This window comes from Anneissia japonica, unplaced genomic scaffold (genome assembly GCF_011630105.1).
Source record: "Anneissia japonica isolate Jap-2015-1 unplaced genomic scaffold, ASM1163010v1 scaffold287845_len271631_cov178, whole genome shotgun sequence".
Taxonomy (NCBI): Eukaryota; Metazoa; Echinodermata; class Crinoidea; order Comatulida; family Comatulidae; genus Anneissia; species Anneissia japonica.
In genome coordinates this window covers 204,284-219,855 of record NW_022735743.1, presented here as the reverse complement: position 1 = coordinate 219,855, position 15,572 = coordinate 204,284, and the positions used below count along the sequence as shown (strand labels likewise).

The window sequence follows — 15,572 nt, the reverse complement described above, 5'->3', positions numbered from 1 at the left end:
ATTCAAATTAATATACCAGCATATGCAAATTAATATACCAGCAAAATATGAAAATTAATATGCCCGCATATGCAAATTAATATATCAACACTATAAAAATTCATACCCACATAATTATGAAATTATTATGTAATCATCCATTATTATGCAAATGGCCTATGGTGTCGCCTTTTCTACTCTGGTATATGCAGGCTTTCTTGCTGCATTAACTGCCATCTAGTTCATGCCACTGGTCTTGTCCGCCTTGTTTCGTGGTTTCAATTATGCGCTCTCGTACATATTTTTGCTCTCCTATCTAGTGATATTTTCCACCAACGTCTTCTTTCAATCATTATAGTGGCGAATTAAAGAATTCCTAATGAGAGTCCAGTCCAGGCTACCACGACCAAAGTTAAAGGCAGGTACACATTTTTATTATGTCTATTTTAGATGGCCGGAAATTTGAATGGAAATTCAGATTTTTTTTCTCCATTTCTATTGAATTTATTTTCTTATTTTTATTTTATTTATTTATTTTATATATTGTTTTTTCCCCTTGAATCTCTGCCTATGTAGGCCTATGACCGGGGTATGAGTACCTCAGTTTTATAGTTGTGCAATGTCATTACTGTATTGTTGATAGTCTTATCACACTACACCAATAACTTGTGCAGGCTTCTGGCGACAAAAACCGTGAATTCAGAATGAAAATATAAATGCTTGTTATAGCAGTCATCTGGTAGTCGGATTTTTTACAGTACCGTAGTTGGATTTCTAAAAATACAAGAATGAGGGCGGCAAAGAAAGATCTAACCGATCTATAATGTAAATTCGTCTTTGTTTATTCATGTATTCACGCACGCTCGAACTGGCATCCGCTCGAATTGACTGGCATTCCGTTCTAACTCGCATCCGCTCAACAACTGGTAGAAGAACAGAGGCGGAGTAAGCGTTGATTACGCAATTCTCTTGTGACTTGAACTTGGTAGAAAAATGCTTAGTTTGTAACGGTAATATTTTCATTGCATTTCTTCTCATCGCCATGCCTAAATCAACATTTGTGGCCTACTTGCTATGGCTGATTGGCGGCTGGTTTGGGGTACACCATTTTTACCTTGGTCGCGACAGACAGGCTTTCGTGTGGTGGTGTACCTGGGGAGGCTTCTGTCTAGGCTGGATAAGGGACTTGTGGCGAATACCTCACTATGTACAGGCAGCTAACGAAGCCTATGAATACATGGACTGGTTGACATCGCAGTTGAGAAAAAACCAAAAACCACAATTTAGTACTGCAAGATGGACAGGACAACTCTGTTTTGGAACATTCTGTGGTTATCTTGTGCTCTTTGCAATACCAGAATCCTTAAGTCCTAACTTAATTACTATATTGCAATACATTGTTGTACCACTTGGTAGTGCAACAGGAGTTTATATTGTTGGAAATATTGGATATGAAACTGGATCGTTTAAATGGACATTATTTGGGGCCTATGGAGCACTAATTATTTTGCGGGAACCAACTGCTATTGCCATGGTTACAATTTCAAGCTCACTCTTATTTCAATGGACCAAGAAGTATAAGAGGAAAGTAGAACAAAAAGGCTTTTGTAGAAGACTTATAAAATTAACATTTGCAGGTATGCATAAAAAAAAACTTTTAAGGGCATGAGAAAAATTTATTAGATTATCACTTTAAAAAAAAAATGATGAGGGAGGCCGTTTTTTTTCCCTTTTAATCGGAACAATAGATTATTTCGCTTTTGTTTTTATCGATCGATGAGTGAGGGACTGTTTATATTTGGTCTGTAATAGTGAATATTGTCTAATATTATATAGTTTAACTGGTTTAATTTTATAGTTAAAAAAAAAATGTATTTGAAGTCACAAAATTGCATTGTTATTTTTATGCTGTTGAAATAATTGACGCGGCAAAACATTTTTTTTTTATTCCTGCATCAATATTTCCCTAATTTTTGACGTGGGCGGGAGTGATAATCTAATAAATTTTTCTCTTTGCCCTAAGGCCTACTTTCTATTTTGGAAGTCGATATGTTTAACATGACCGTAAACAAATCGGTAAACGTTTTATTAAATATTTTTACGTGAAATAGATAACACATACGCAGTGATACTTTAATACACTTGCATTATTGATCACGTAAATTACTCGCTTCTGGTTAAATGTACGTTGAGTTCAACTTTCAGTACTCAAAATCAGTGTCGGCCTAAGCCCATGTTACTGCCAATGTTGTTTTCGTTTGTGTTTGAATACTGTAAAACATTTACAAGTATTTGTTTTGTCTTACTTTATTCATAATGATTAAATATCTTACAGAAAATGCTTACATAGCTTCTCTCGTGGTCTTTCTCGGATGTTGTTCTCGCGCGATCAGCGCTCGACCAGACTAAAGACTATGGTAACAATGTTTTTGTTAGTGACAATGTCAATAAATGTGTTTGAATGAAAACATTAAAATGTTATTTACTTTGTGATGATTGACTATCATTCATACAACAATACAGGCTTAGGCTAATTGAGTGCTACTGTAGTTTTGATTCAGGGAACCTCCATGTTTTGGCATACAGTAGGCCTATTATACATTGTCAAGTGTGTTCATTCAACAAATGACGTAAGTAAATGAAAAGAACAAATATTTTCAGCTCATAATGTCACTTTTATTTGAAAAGTTAACACAATGATTTAATCATTTATTTAATGGTTAAAACATACTATTTGTAGGAAATTAAATTACATTTGATAAAAACAAAATTATAATTAAATCAGTGCTGTGGTAAGCTTTGGCACCGCGGCCTGGACCGACACTAATTTTGACCGACACTAATTTACAACGATAATGTAAGTTTATTAAAGTATGACTGCGCATGTGTTATTTATTTCACATACTGTAAATATCATTTACTGTTTGCAGTCACGTAAATATATCCACTTCCTTCTTTTTTTAAAGACTATTAGTAGCATTTTTCCAGGAAGTCTACTAATAGCTGGTTCCACAAAGCAAGGTTCCCGCTAACTATGAGTCGCGATAGAGTCACAGCGGTTTAATAATGTACGCACTATATTGGGACAATAAGTGTTTTCAACTTACCTTTCATATATTTACACACCACAAACCTCGAACAAACAAACTCGCGTCGTTATTGGGATGGTGCGAGCCTAGCGGATCTACTCAACGATGCATTTTTTGGTCTACAGTATAATAGAATTGTGCCAACAAAATAAGATTATAATATCCCCCATTCATGTTCCGTTTTTCTAATTATTATATCAACTACTAAATGTTAATAGAGCTACTGTAAACCTGGATGTAATCATCGTCTAATAAAATTTTGCAATTTTTCTGGAAGGTATTGTCAGTCGTCAATGAACAATCTGTGTCTGTTCTTGAATTCTGTTAAATATTGGCAACTTATTCTGATTTTGTTGCAAAGGGCAACTATTTCTGCTTTACTAGACGTCCATAACAACTCCATGGGCCCATACACACACTTTTACTCAATTTTTATGCATAGGCTAGGCCTAGAGGAGGCCTAGATTTTATTGGGATATGGAATAGGCTTTGCTACATTAATTTTGTTAAATGTATAATTGTATAATGCATATATTATTATTTTTATTCATCTAAAAATGATAATTACAGGCTTGCATTGGATAAAATTTTTACATTTTGTTGGCAATAGTCTACTTTGTGAATACTGTACTTACTTGGATAAACCGAAAAATTGACTATTCTTTCTCACACATGAGAACACCCCTTGAAAAATAATAGAACAGTCGACTCCTGGCGCCAAACTCAAGCGGCCCTGCCAACATGCAACTTCCTCATTCTCTTTCGAGTCACAAAAGTGAACACCTCGGAAGGATTTTTGAATTTAAACGATCTTTTTTGGATTGATATTACTTTTATCAAGATCTTCTTTGGATTTTTACTGCATCCTGATTGCTGTGTCGGATTTGCTGTGTAGTCACCATGACCGGCAAATCAGAATGTCCGATCTGTCGGGGCCCTAGGCCCAGTCCAAAAGTGGACAATCATAAAGCTTGTCCAGCATGTAGGGAGTTCTACAATGCTGAATCTCCTTGCGAGATTTACGTGAGATGGGCACCATCTCGACTCGTGGTCATCCAGGCCTGGCTGGGCGACCGTTTGTCGGGGGCTGCGGTTCCTGCAGATGCGGAAGCACCAACTTCTGAAGATTTGCCTCCGCTGCTGTCCGCGGCTCCGGCTCTGACGCCCGCTGTCTCGCAGCCTGCGGGAGCTGGCGTAGCTCCCAAAATTATGCAAGCAATTGCCGTGACAGTGCAGGCTGCACTGCCAGCCACTTTGAGTGCCGCAACAGTGCCGCCTCCTGCCGTTCCTCCTCCTCTTCCCCCTGAGCAACTGCCGGACCTTCCGTCTTTTGCTGATGAGGAGATGGCCTCTCTTTCAGGGGAATAGGAGGGGGACCGCTGGGAAGGTTTACAGGCCTTAGTAAACCGTGTTATCCCTACTGTCTTGGCGCACCTGAACATTAAAGCTCCCGATAATGAGCCGCCGGACCATCTTTGGTCTACATTCGAGAAGACCTGTCCATTGCGGATTGTTACTTCATATCCGGTGGTCCCTTTGGATGCTTGCAGTAATTAGGTAGATGTCTATAGAATAAAGAACATTTAAAATTTAAATGAATGTAAACATTGATCCAATATTCATCTGCAAAAATAGTTTTTTCACCTTATTTTACAAATAGACACACACATTATGTTCTGCTACATACAGTACATGTTATATTTTAATTAACAAAATATCAGAAAATAGTAAAAAAAAAATAAAATACAAAAATCGAAAATATAGGTACAGTATGCACTCAGGTTAATCCTGAGCAAATCATATTTGTGCAACTTTGCTATTGCACTTTTAATTAGTGTGTAATTTTCACAAAGTAAGGTGTATGTACATTATGTTCTGAACAATTATTTTTTCAATAGTAATTAGTAAGTTGTTTCACAGCAAAATTTAAATTTCTATACACACAAGAAAAATTCTGATCATTTTGAAGTCCAAGGTCTCTTTAAAAACACAGAAAATTTGGGTATTGCTAAACCCTGCAAACCTCCAAAAAAACACTGCAAACCCCATCCAAACCTTGTGATAGTGATTGAATCATGTAGTATAGGACTCAATTGGTATCTCAGTAAAAAAAATTATAATTTTAAAGTATGTTCGTAACAACCTACTTTTTGGGTAAAAAGGCCATTTTTTGTATAAAAACATTGCTACAGTAAACCCGCAAACCTCCAAAATAACACTGCAAACGCCATCCAATCCTTGTGATAGTGATTGAATCATGTAGTATAGGACTCACTTGGTATCTCAGTAAAAAAAATTATAATTTTATGTTCATCACAACCTATTTTGGGGGTAAAAAGGCCATTTTTAGTTCCTATGCATGTAATGCAATAGGAACTATTGTAATCACTCTTGCTATTTCCTATGTTTTTTATTGTGTGTATGTGTGTGTGTAGACATTTATGCAAATGCGCATGCGTCAAAGAAAAGTATTGTATGTTCGTCACAACCTATTTTTGGGGTAAAAAGACAATTTTTTGTATAAAAAAATGGCTAAACCATGCAAACCTCCAAAAAAAACACCGCACCATGCAAAGAATTCTAAACAAAACTAATGGCAAGAATGCCTGTCTCTTATACACATCTAGATGTGTATAAGAGACAGGTATTACTGCGATGCAAGGGTAGGCCTAGTTAGATCGTTTAATCAATGATATCGATATAATTGTATGTTCGTCACAACCTATTTTTGGGGTAAAAAGACAATTTTTTGTATAAAAAAATGGCTAAACCATGCAAACCTCCAAAAAAAACACCGCACCATGCAAAGAATTCTAAACAAAACTAATGGCAAGAATGCCTGTCTCTTATACACATCTAGATGTGTATAAGAGACAGGTATTACTGCGATGCAAGGGTAGGCCTAGTTAGATCGTTTAATCAATGATATCGATATAATTGTATGTTCGTCACAACCTATTTTTGGGGTAAAAAGACAATTTTTTGTATAAAAAAATGGCTAAACCATGCAAACCTCCAAAAAAAACACCGCACCATGCAAAGAATTCTAAACAAAACTAATGGCAAGAATGCAGATAAAAAAAAACGAGTCCATCTGTTTTGAAGTACTGTAGCTTGCATAAAAGCGGATAAATGTACACATACCTGTATCTCACTGTGAGCCTATTATGGTTATTGCTGTATTTTTATTGATTGGGTGTTCTAAGTGATATTATACTCAGTGAGTACATGGATGACAACTGTACATTTTCATTAGGCAATACATAACAATTGATATAATTCATTAGGCAGTGGAAAGTAAAATATAAGTGTTATTTATATTGTCCACTTGCCTAGAGGCTTAACGGTTTTATTAATATTATTTTATATTATTTTATTTTTTATGATACTTTGGACATACAAATACAACAGCATTTCAAAACATAACATTAAAAAACATACATTGAAAAAATAAAAGGAGCAAAAATTAAAGAGAAAAGACCAGCTGCCAATGCTTTGGAGACCAGCTAGTGCTTGCTAAATACAGTAGTAATGGCCTACTACTGTAACAACAAAACCAAAATGAACAGATATCAATGAAATTACAACACTTGAAAGATTTAACATGAGATGAGATTTATAAAATTGTGATGATAATTTCTTTTTAAAACATTGTACAGTATGGAATCGGGTTTAATTATGAATTAACATCATACACTTACCATCTGTCTTCTTATCATTTTTTCTGCTGCTCTGCATGAACTTGATCCTGCTTCTTTCCGTATGTCCAAATTGATCATCTCCATGTATTTTGTCAGCTCTCTTGTGGCTTGTTATAAAATTAAAAATAAAATGTTATTATTGCAAAAAAAATGGGGTTTTTTTCATTAAAAAATTATAACAGAATATCAGATAATTAATATGACCAAATTAAATTTTCAGATGCTAAAAAAGAACTTTTGAAATATTTAATATCAGATATTTTGGACATTTTTTACAATTACAAGATAATTGTTTCTAAAACTTATAGGTCTGAAGAATCCTAATAATACAGTATGTCTATGCCAAATAGACTCGGCCTACGTCCATATGAGAGCATACCATACATTTAAATACCCTAGGACTTGCTTTGTTTACTTTTACTTACAGGTCCAGGCGGCAGCTATGCTAGTGTAGGCCATTTTTAGGTAGAATAGACCTAGACTTGCCTATGGAAGACTGCTAGGAACATTTGAATTAAATTTAAAAACCATTAGTTTTATTGTTACTGTCATTACACATCAAGTTTTTAAAGGCCAGACACGTCATATTTAATCCTTTCCAGTCTGCTCCATTACCATTGCCTGAGGCTGTACCAAACCTGAGAAATTACATCATCTACACTAAATGTCGGGTATTTACTGGGCGCAGGCATTTGATTTGGTCTGAATACAGGAGGCCCTCTACAGAAATAGTTTCTACATCACTCTCAAACAATTCTATAGAGGGCAGCATAGCTATAAAAAAATTATTATGAAAGCTATACAGGGCGTATGTACGACGCCCCTCGCTATAAAATATGGTCAAAGAGGGCCTCGTCGCAACACCGTACGACTGGAAAGGGTTAAGGTGAGGTAAGAAAATTTGTGATTATGGCACCTCTACTGTAGATGGCCGGAATTTGCACTTCCAGGCATAGAATTTGAATATAATTTTCTTGATATCCATTTAAAAAAAAAAATGTGGAATTTAGGGAGTCCGGACCCCCTTTAATCCGCCACTGGGTGCTTTCGCAGATGCAGGATCTATACCACCTCAGCCCCACCATGGTTGGGGCTGAGATAAGAAAATTTGTGATTATGGCACCTCTAGATGGCCGGAAATTGCACTTACAGGCGTAACATTTGAATATAATTTTCTTTATATCTCCATTAAAAAAAAAACAAAAACAATTTAAGGAAGCCCGGGCCCCCTTGAACATGCCACTGGGTACTTTAACAGACAGAAGATTTATACCGCCTCAGCTCCACTATTGTTGGGGCTGAAGTAAGAAAATTTGTGATTATGGTACCTTTAGACGGCCAAAAATTGTACTTACAGGCATAACATATGAATATAATTTTCTTTATATCTCCATTTAAAAAAAATAGGAGGTTGGGGGTCCGCACTTACTGGGCTCCCCCTTGAATCGGCCACTGTTCAATATAACACTTGACATAACAGGGTGTACACTAATTTTGTCAGATGGAGAAATCTTATAGCCTATCATTTTGTTTCATAAATACTAATTCCTTATGTCAAGTAAAAGATGTTTTTATTCAAAAGATTTTTTTTTATTCAATACAGTTTTTACAAGCTATAACACATGAACTACAGTGTACTATAAATTATATAGTTAACCTTCAGAGAACTTTATTTTAATAAATGGCCTAATTAAGTGTCTTATTGTTTTCTTTAAATTAGATGGAATTTAAATGTGGCTCTATTACATAAGCCAATCAGTTAAACTTATACTACATTAACATAAAGAGAACTAGAGCGTTGCTCCATAAAGGGAGCCTAGCTCCATCCTATGCATAAATGCAGAATTCATGCAAGGCGGGCGATTCCATTCTTTTTTCTTCATGCTCGAGGGTATTAGTTTAAAGAAAACTTTACAGACGTACATATACACAGGCGTCAATCAACATCTGGCTCAACTCAAAAAGGGAACTTGTAATGTTTGTTTGAAAATAAAAAGGAAAATTTATATTGTACAATAATAATAGGTTGATTTGTAAAGTTCAAATACTCATACGTAAAATCAGGAGCCATGATATGTTACGGAACTGTTCAACATGTCTTCTTTGATAATATCATGAATATTTATTTTTTTTTAAGCCGTTGGTTGGTCATATAAATACCTACATAGGAAGAAGCATAAAAATATAATTTCCGTGTTAGCACCCTCACTACAAGAATATCTAAAAATGTTCAAAAATGTCTAATAGTGACCAACAAAGGTCTCACTACTTTTCGTCTATATTCAAACTGCCGTCGAGTGGGTCTCCACAAAAAACTGATAGAAACGGGAGTTAAAACAGTACTAGGCCTCCGGTGACTGACCCCAACTAATCAGTGCCTGTGAAATTTGTTGTGATTCTTTGTGATCAGGATTTCATGGTAATTGGAAGTTAATATAGATTGTAGCACCCAATCGCAACGGATTTATAACAATTACAATATTGATTATAGACTACCTTTGGAGAATTTACACACACGATCGTGAATTGGAATTGGGTGTTGCAATTGGTACGAACGATCGCAATACGATGCTAAGTCGTATTTTTTTTTAGATGAGGAGCTCTAGGAGTACCCTGCTCACTGATTAATAGATCTTTTTGTATGGGCGGCTGTTAGGGCCAATATACTCTACTTAAAGCAAGACTTTTTTTACCTTGTTTTGCGAACCCACAGCCCGCCAATACTGATGACTTTGAATAAAATTGAATTTTATTTAATTAGCCATTTAGCACACCTGCCACAATACAAAAAAGTGGAAATTTCACAAAAAAATTGAAGTTTTTCTTTATTTTTATTATGCCTGCCACTGCCTTTAATCTCCAAAAAATAAGATATATTTTTTCCTAATTATGTAAATTTAAAGCATTTAACCATCCCACTGTTTACATTCAACAATGAAATTTTATTATTATTTTCTCTTCCATCTAGATGTTTTTGGCAAAACCATTTGCTATATTTGAAAACTAAATTTATTTTTATTTTTTTCCGCCTGATATATTTAGGAGCACTTTTAATTAACTTTTACAGGTGTCATTATAATTTGTCTGTGGAGTTCTTTCTTGTACTACAATGCCTCTGTTGTGACGTCTGATGGGGAAACTGTCTATGTACGAGAAGCAGTACACCATTTCTTGGAGTCAACTTTCTACAAAGAATTGAAAGCAACTTTGTATGAGTTGATTCATATTGGTTGGCAAATGGGCTGGAGGGGCATGTACGAGGCCTTTGTGGAAGCTGTGGACCCACTGGGTGAAAGTAATGCACTCAAGGTAAAAACTTCACTTGTTTACACTATAGTACTGTATGATGTTCATCATTGAAAATCTAAACTTACCAATTCAATTTTTATGAATTTCATTTATTGATTACAAATTTCTGTGCGAACAAATGTGCTGGTTCCATGTGTTAATTACCTGCAGTTTATGTTGTGGTGTTTTTGTGTAATACTATTGATGTCTGAAAATGTACATTAAGTATTATCCTGCACTCTCAAAACCAATCCGATCCTCCTATTCCCTCAGTTTTGTGCCTGGCCTGTTGGTTGCTTATGTAGAATGGTGAAATTATGGCAAATTTAGGTACATGTATCAACTGTAGTGCCGCCAATGTGCGGAATTCCGCTGATATCCATGGGGACTAATTGATATTTTTCATGCGAATGGATAGGTCGACGATCTGGTTGGACCATGAACACTATTGATTTTGCAATTAACCTACCTTTTATGAGAAATTATTATACAATTTAAAATATTGAATATACACAATCAAAGCAATCAGAATATTCTACCAGTCTATTCTACCAGTCTATTCCAAATAAACTTTTCCATTTCAGTATTTTTTCTCAGCAGCCTATCACCTTTCTTGAATATTGGCACCATAATAGCCTCTTACCATGACTTAAGAGGAACTTTCTTGAAAATAAAAGGATGTGCAATTAAATTTTAGTCTACAATAGGAAGCAAACTTTAACTGCAACAAAATTAGAAGAAAAAAAACTTCCTCAAAAAGTTTACATAATGCCTTGTTATTCAGAAATATAACTGTGATACACACCACAATAATCATTTTTGCTCTTCTAAATTATTTTCAACCAATACAGATTCAAAGAACACCATTCAAATTAAACCTCCAACAGCCTTCAATACCATCCCAAATATAATCTTGCACACCTTTTCCTGAACTTGCTGTAATTCCTTATCTGATAATACAACTGATAAACACTGAGAAATCTGCTATATCAAGTCTAAACTTCAATAACATGTTCAATAGTGGTACAGTATATAACCACAAATTGTGTTTGAATGTCTTACAGGCACTTAATTTGACAAAAGGTGTGGAAAGAGAAGAGATATCTAGAAGATGCAGGAAGTTATCAAGAGATTGGCATCCAGACAAACACAAAAAAGAAAAAGACAAAGCACAAGAAATGTTCATCAAAATACAAGATGCCTGTAAAATACTTCTTGATATTCACAAGAAAAGAGAGCCTTAAGCCATTTTCAGACAGAGGTTCTGACAATATTGCGGTAATAGTACCGCTTATCAGACCATTCATACCATCCAAATATATTTTTTATTTAAATTGCCTTCACATCCAACAGCAAGTACACATGAGAATGATGCTTTATAAAGTGTATTGCCATAATATTTTGCTATAATATAGCATCTTTTCTGTATAAATGGATCATGCATGCTAAGAGAGCCATTGGCTATCATTTTAGTATAAACAACCCCAGACTCACTAGTGCCATCAATTTGATGACAAATCTCCCCTTCTGCACTAAGTTTTAAAGGGAGGGACTTTCACTGATGGAAGGTCTACACTCTACACCACCTTTGGTCTATCATGGTTGGGTCTAAGGTAAGACATTTTATGAATATGGGATTCTCACGCTTTAACTTTGAATTAATTTTCTTTTTTTTAATTGCTAATTTTTAAGGTGATTAGCTTATATTTGAAATTAAAAAAAGAAAACATTTTTTTTGCCAAACAGATATATTAAATAATGCTGCAGATTGTGTTTGAATGTGCCATTTTCAGCCATCTAGGTGTCCTAGACAGTGTAGTACAGGGATTGGGGGGGGGGGTGGGGAGGAACTGAGAATCCCCTTGTTTTTCAAAGGTGAATAAAAATTTATTAGCAATTTCTTGAAAGATTTATTGAAAAATATTACATATTATGTTTTTTTTAAATTTATACATTGCTTCTACTGGTCTGATTTTGTGTATTATCTTTCATTTTAAAGTAGAATTTAATAAACTACTCAACATTCCATTTTCAGACATGACATTTTGAACCTCAGCTGTAGCTGTGGTGAGGCTGAGGTAGTCTGCACCAGGTCTGGAGCCTCCATCTATTAAAAAATATTTGGATCTGTCACTGTTCTGTACAACCGCAATTTTTTATGGCTGGTATTAAATGATTTAAAGATTTTTATAGTGAATTTGGTGAAAAATATTTCAATTATTAAATGTTTTAAATTTGAAGTTTTGAGGGATTTTATCAGAGATAGTTTTATTAGTGACAATGCCACCCAGTCAGGCTGGAAAATTACTAACAATTGTTGTTTCATCACTATAGTAATAATTTTTCAGCTGCTATTCTTGATATTGTTCTGAAACCAATAGTAAAAGTATGTTATAATTTGTGGGATTGCAATGAAACCAACATGAAGCTTAAGTATTTTAATAAAAAATCTTAAGTTCAGGAAAATAAAATAAATAAAAAGTATAAATTGTGATTGGTTTTTTTTTTTTTTGTAATTTTGTTCTTCATTTTTATTGGTTCCTATTAACAATAGGAACCTTTGCATCCTACAGGGTGCCATGATACCTCAGTGGTGCACGCACGTGTGTGTTAAAGTTAAGTTTTCAAAAGTTTGTAATCAGGAAAAAATGACTTCCCAGAAATCTGTTTGTTATGCATTTTCGTACACAAGCTAAACTGGATATGACAAATATTAAAGCCATAACTAAGACAGAAAATACCCACTACTCCTAAAATACTACAAAACCGTATGGTAAGACAATGAAATGTTGATGAATTTTCGGTGTCGCCTAACTGTCTAAAATGCGATGTATGCGACTGTAGGGACTATCATGGATATATCTTATATCTGGGAGCCTAGCTAAAATGGTAGTACAGGTCTCCCTCCAATTAATGACTACTTTCGAAACTGGGGTTTTGGTAGTCTTTAGCAACTTTGGTCTCTAATTAGAATACCTCTAATTTAAGACTGGCACTAAAAGTGGTCTTTAAATACCCTATTAAGTTAGAGGGAAATTCTGTTTTAGAATAAATTTACAGTTAAAGTACTTTAAGCTGCGGTTGATTCTTAATAGTAGAATGCCTTAAAAAAATGGAAGAATCATTACACGGATGACAAAACTTTAATTTTTGTTGGAGATACTTTTATCAACATGCTTGTAAAGAAAATCTCTGGAACCAAAAAAAAAATCATCTTGCTATTTTTGACTATTATAGTGCAAGACATACATGAACAAATAGGTTTAGAATCAATATTATCATTATTTAGTTAGAAATAACCAACAAAAAAAAATCGCTTTTGTAACAATCAAGATTTTGACCTTGTGCATAGATTAATAATTGGATAATACCTATATGAAAAAAGTGCCAAATTTGCTACAGATATTAGTATGGGCAAACGATTTTGAAAAATCTCTGAAACCAAAAAAATACATTTTTTTGGGTGAAAAATTGAATTTTTGGGGAAAAATATGGTTTTTAATACTTTTGTATTTTTGAATACAGTATTACCCCGGTGTAGTACAAGGCCTACTTGTACAAACAGGTTTAGAATCTATATGGTCGTTCTTTTTTCACAAATAAGCAAATAAGAATGAAATACTTTTATCAACATGCTCTTCAAGAAAATATCTGAAACAAAAAAAAAACAACCTATTTTTTGACACTTTTTTGGGCTAAAAACAGTTTTTTTTTGTAAAAAAAATAGAGATTTTTTGACATTTAAACTATAACTGGTATTTTTTTGCATGTCAAAATATATTCTAATTTATAGTATGCCTCACTGGTCGATAACATGTCAGAATCTGACATAAAGGGTTTAAGAAAAACCCTGATTTTGTGCCATTTTTTAGGCTAAAAATATGATTTTTTTAAAATTAAAAATGATAGATTTGTTGACATTTAAATTATAACTAATATGCTCGGCATGTAAAAATATATTAAAACCAATATCATATATCTCACTGATCAATAATAGAATCTGACATAAGTTTTTTTTTAATCCCAATTGTGTCCATTTTTGGGTTAAAAAGAAGATTTTTGGCACAAAATAGATTTGTTGACATTTATACTGATATGCTTTGTATGTAAATATATACAGTATTATATCTCACTGATCAATAATATATCAGAATCTTATGTAAAGGCATTAAAAATTGATAACAAAATTTAAATTTGTTTGCATATAAAACTACAGTTCTCTGTATGGAAAAATACAAGTTAACCAATATATTACCTGATTAGTCAATATAATAGCATCAGAATCTTGCGTAAAGGTTTTTACAAAATCCCAAAATTTTTAGGCAGTTAAAAACTGATTTATGTTGACAAAAATTGTTTTGTTGAGATTTAAAGTACATTCTGATAATTATGTGCTATGTATTATACCTCACTGTTCAGTAATAGTGTCTGGTATATAAAATGTTAGACCATTTTTTGGGCGAAATACAGTTAATTTTTGGTAAAAATAGAGGTCTGGGCTTTTGTTTTGGTTAGACACTCTCATAAAGCCTATAATGATTGAGTGAATTTGACCCTCACTGGGCTCACCCATAGTCTTCCAAGGCCTATAGGGATTCCCGTAGACAGTTTCCATGGGGGTGGGGGATGCGTCTTGCTAGCAACATGGTCTTCAGGCTGTGTGCCACCTATGGCTCCCAGAGGGTCGTGACAAAGTGCGAGTCATGTGAGCCAATGCGAGAGCCAGCAAGTCATGCGAGCCAATGCGCGTGCCAGCGAGCCATGTGAGCCATACATTTTAAATCTTTGTTTTTTTCCACTGGGGAGCTTTGCCTGTGTAGTCCTGTCATGCACAGTACATACATTTTGGACCTTTTCGAATCGTCGATCCAAAAGTATGCAGCGCTGATAGAGATGTTAAAATACAGATATACCTATACATACATACAGATAATATTTATATATATATATATATACTGTATTTATTTATATATATTATTTTATATATACTGTATATATTTATATATTTTTATATTTATTTGTATATTTATATATATTTATTTATACATTCATTTATATATTTATTTTTATATTTGTTTGTATATTTTTTGTATATTTATATTTATTTGTATATGTATTTATATATATTTATATATATTTATATGTTTATATATTTATATAATTTTTAAAATTCATTTGTATATTTGTATATGTTCATATATTTATATATATATATATATATTTATTTGTATATTTATATATATATTAATAAGTTCATATATTTTTTATATATTTATTTGTATATTTATATATATTTATATATATATATTTATACATATATATATATTTATATATATGTAAATATTATATTTATTTCTATATATTTATTTCTATATATATATCTATATATTTATTTATATATACTGTATTATTATATTATATATACTGTAATTATTCATATATTCATTTATATATTTATTTATATATTTATTTGTATATTTATTTATATATATTTATGTATTTATATATTTATTTG

At 33.3% G+C, this 15,572-nt stretch overlaps 1 protein-coding gene across 1 annotated transcript; it reads left to right on the top strand.

The window, feature by feature from the left end:
• Positions 1 to 849: 849 nt before the first annotated feature.
• On the top strand, positions 850 to 12,551 carry LOC117116682 (dnaJ homolog subfamily C member 22-like). The gene is made up of 3 exons (XM_033260772.1): positions 850 to 1,616; positions 9,837 to 10,078; positions 11,122 to 12,551. Exons 1-3 carry the CDS (start codon positions 1,022 to 1,024, stop codon positions 11,299 to 11,301), a joined length of 1,017 nt encoding a protein of 338 aa, XP_033116663.1. The 5' UTR covers positions 850 to 1,021; the 3' UTR covers positions 11,302 to 12,551.
• The last annotated feature ends 3,021 nt before the right edge of the window (positions 12,552 to 15,572 follow it).

Excerpts from the sequence above, each read along its gene's own strand:
- LOC117116682 (XM_033260772.1), top strand. The coding sequence starts at position 1,022 with ATGCCTAAATCAACATTTGTGGCCTACTTGCTATGGCTGATTGGCGGC. Across the intron at positions 1,617-9,836 it reads TATAAAATTAACATTTGCAG|GTGTCATTATAATTTGTCTG; the intron begins GTATGCATAAAA and ends TAACTTTTACAG. Across the intron at positions 10,079-11,121 it reads GTGAAAGTAATGCACTCAAG|GCACTTAATTTGACAAAAGG; the intron begins GTAAAAACTTCA and ends AATGTCTTACAG.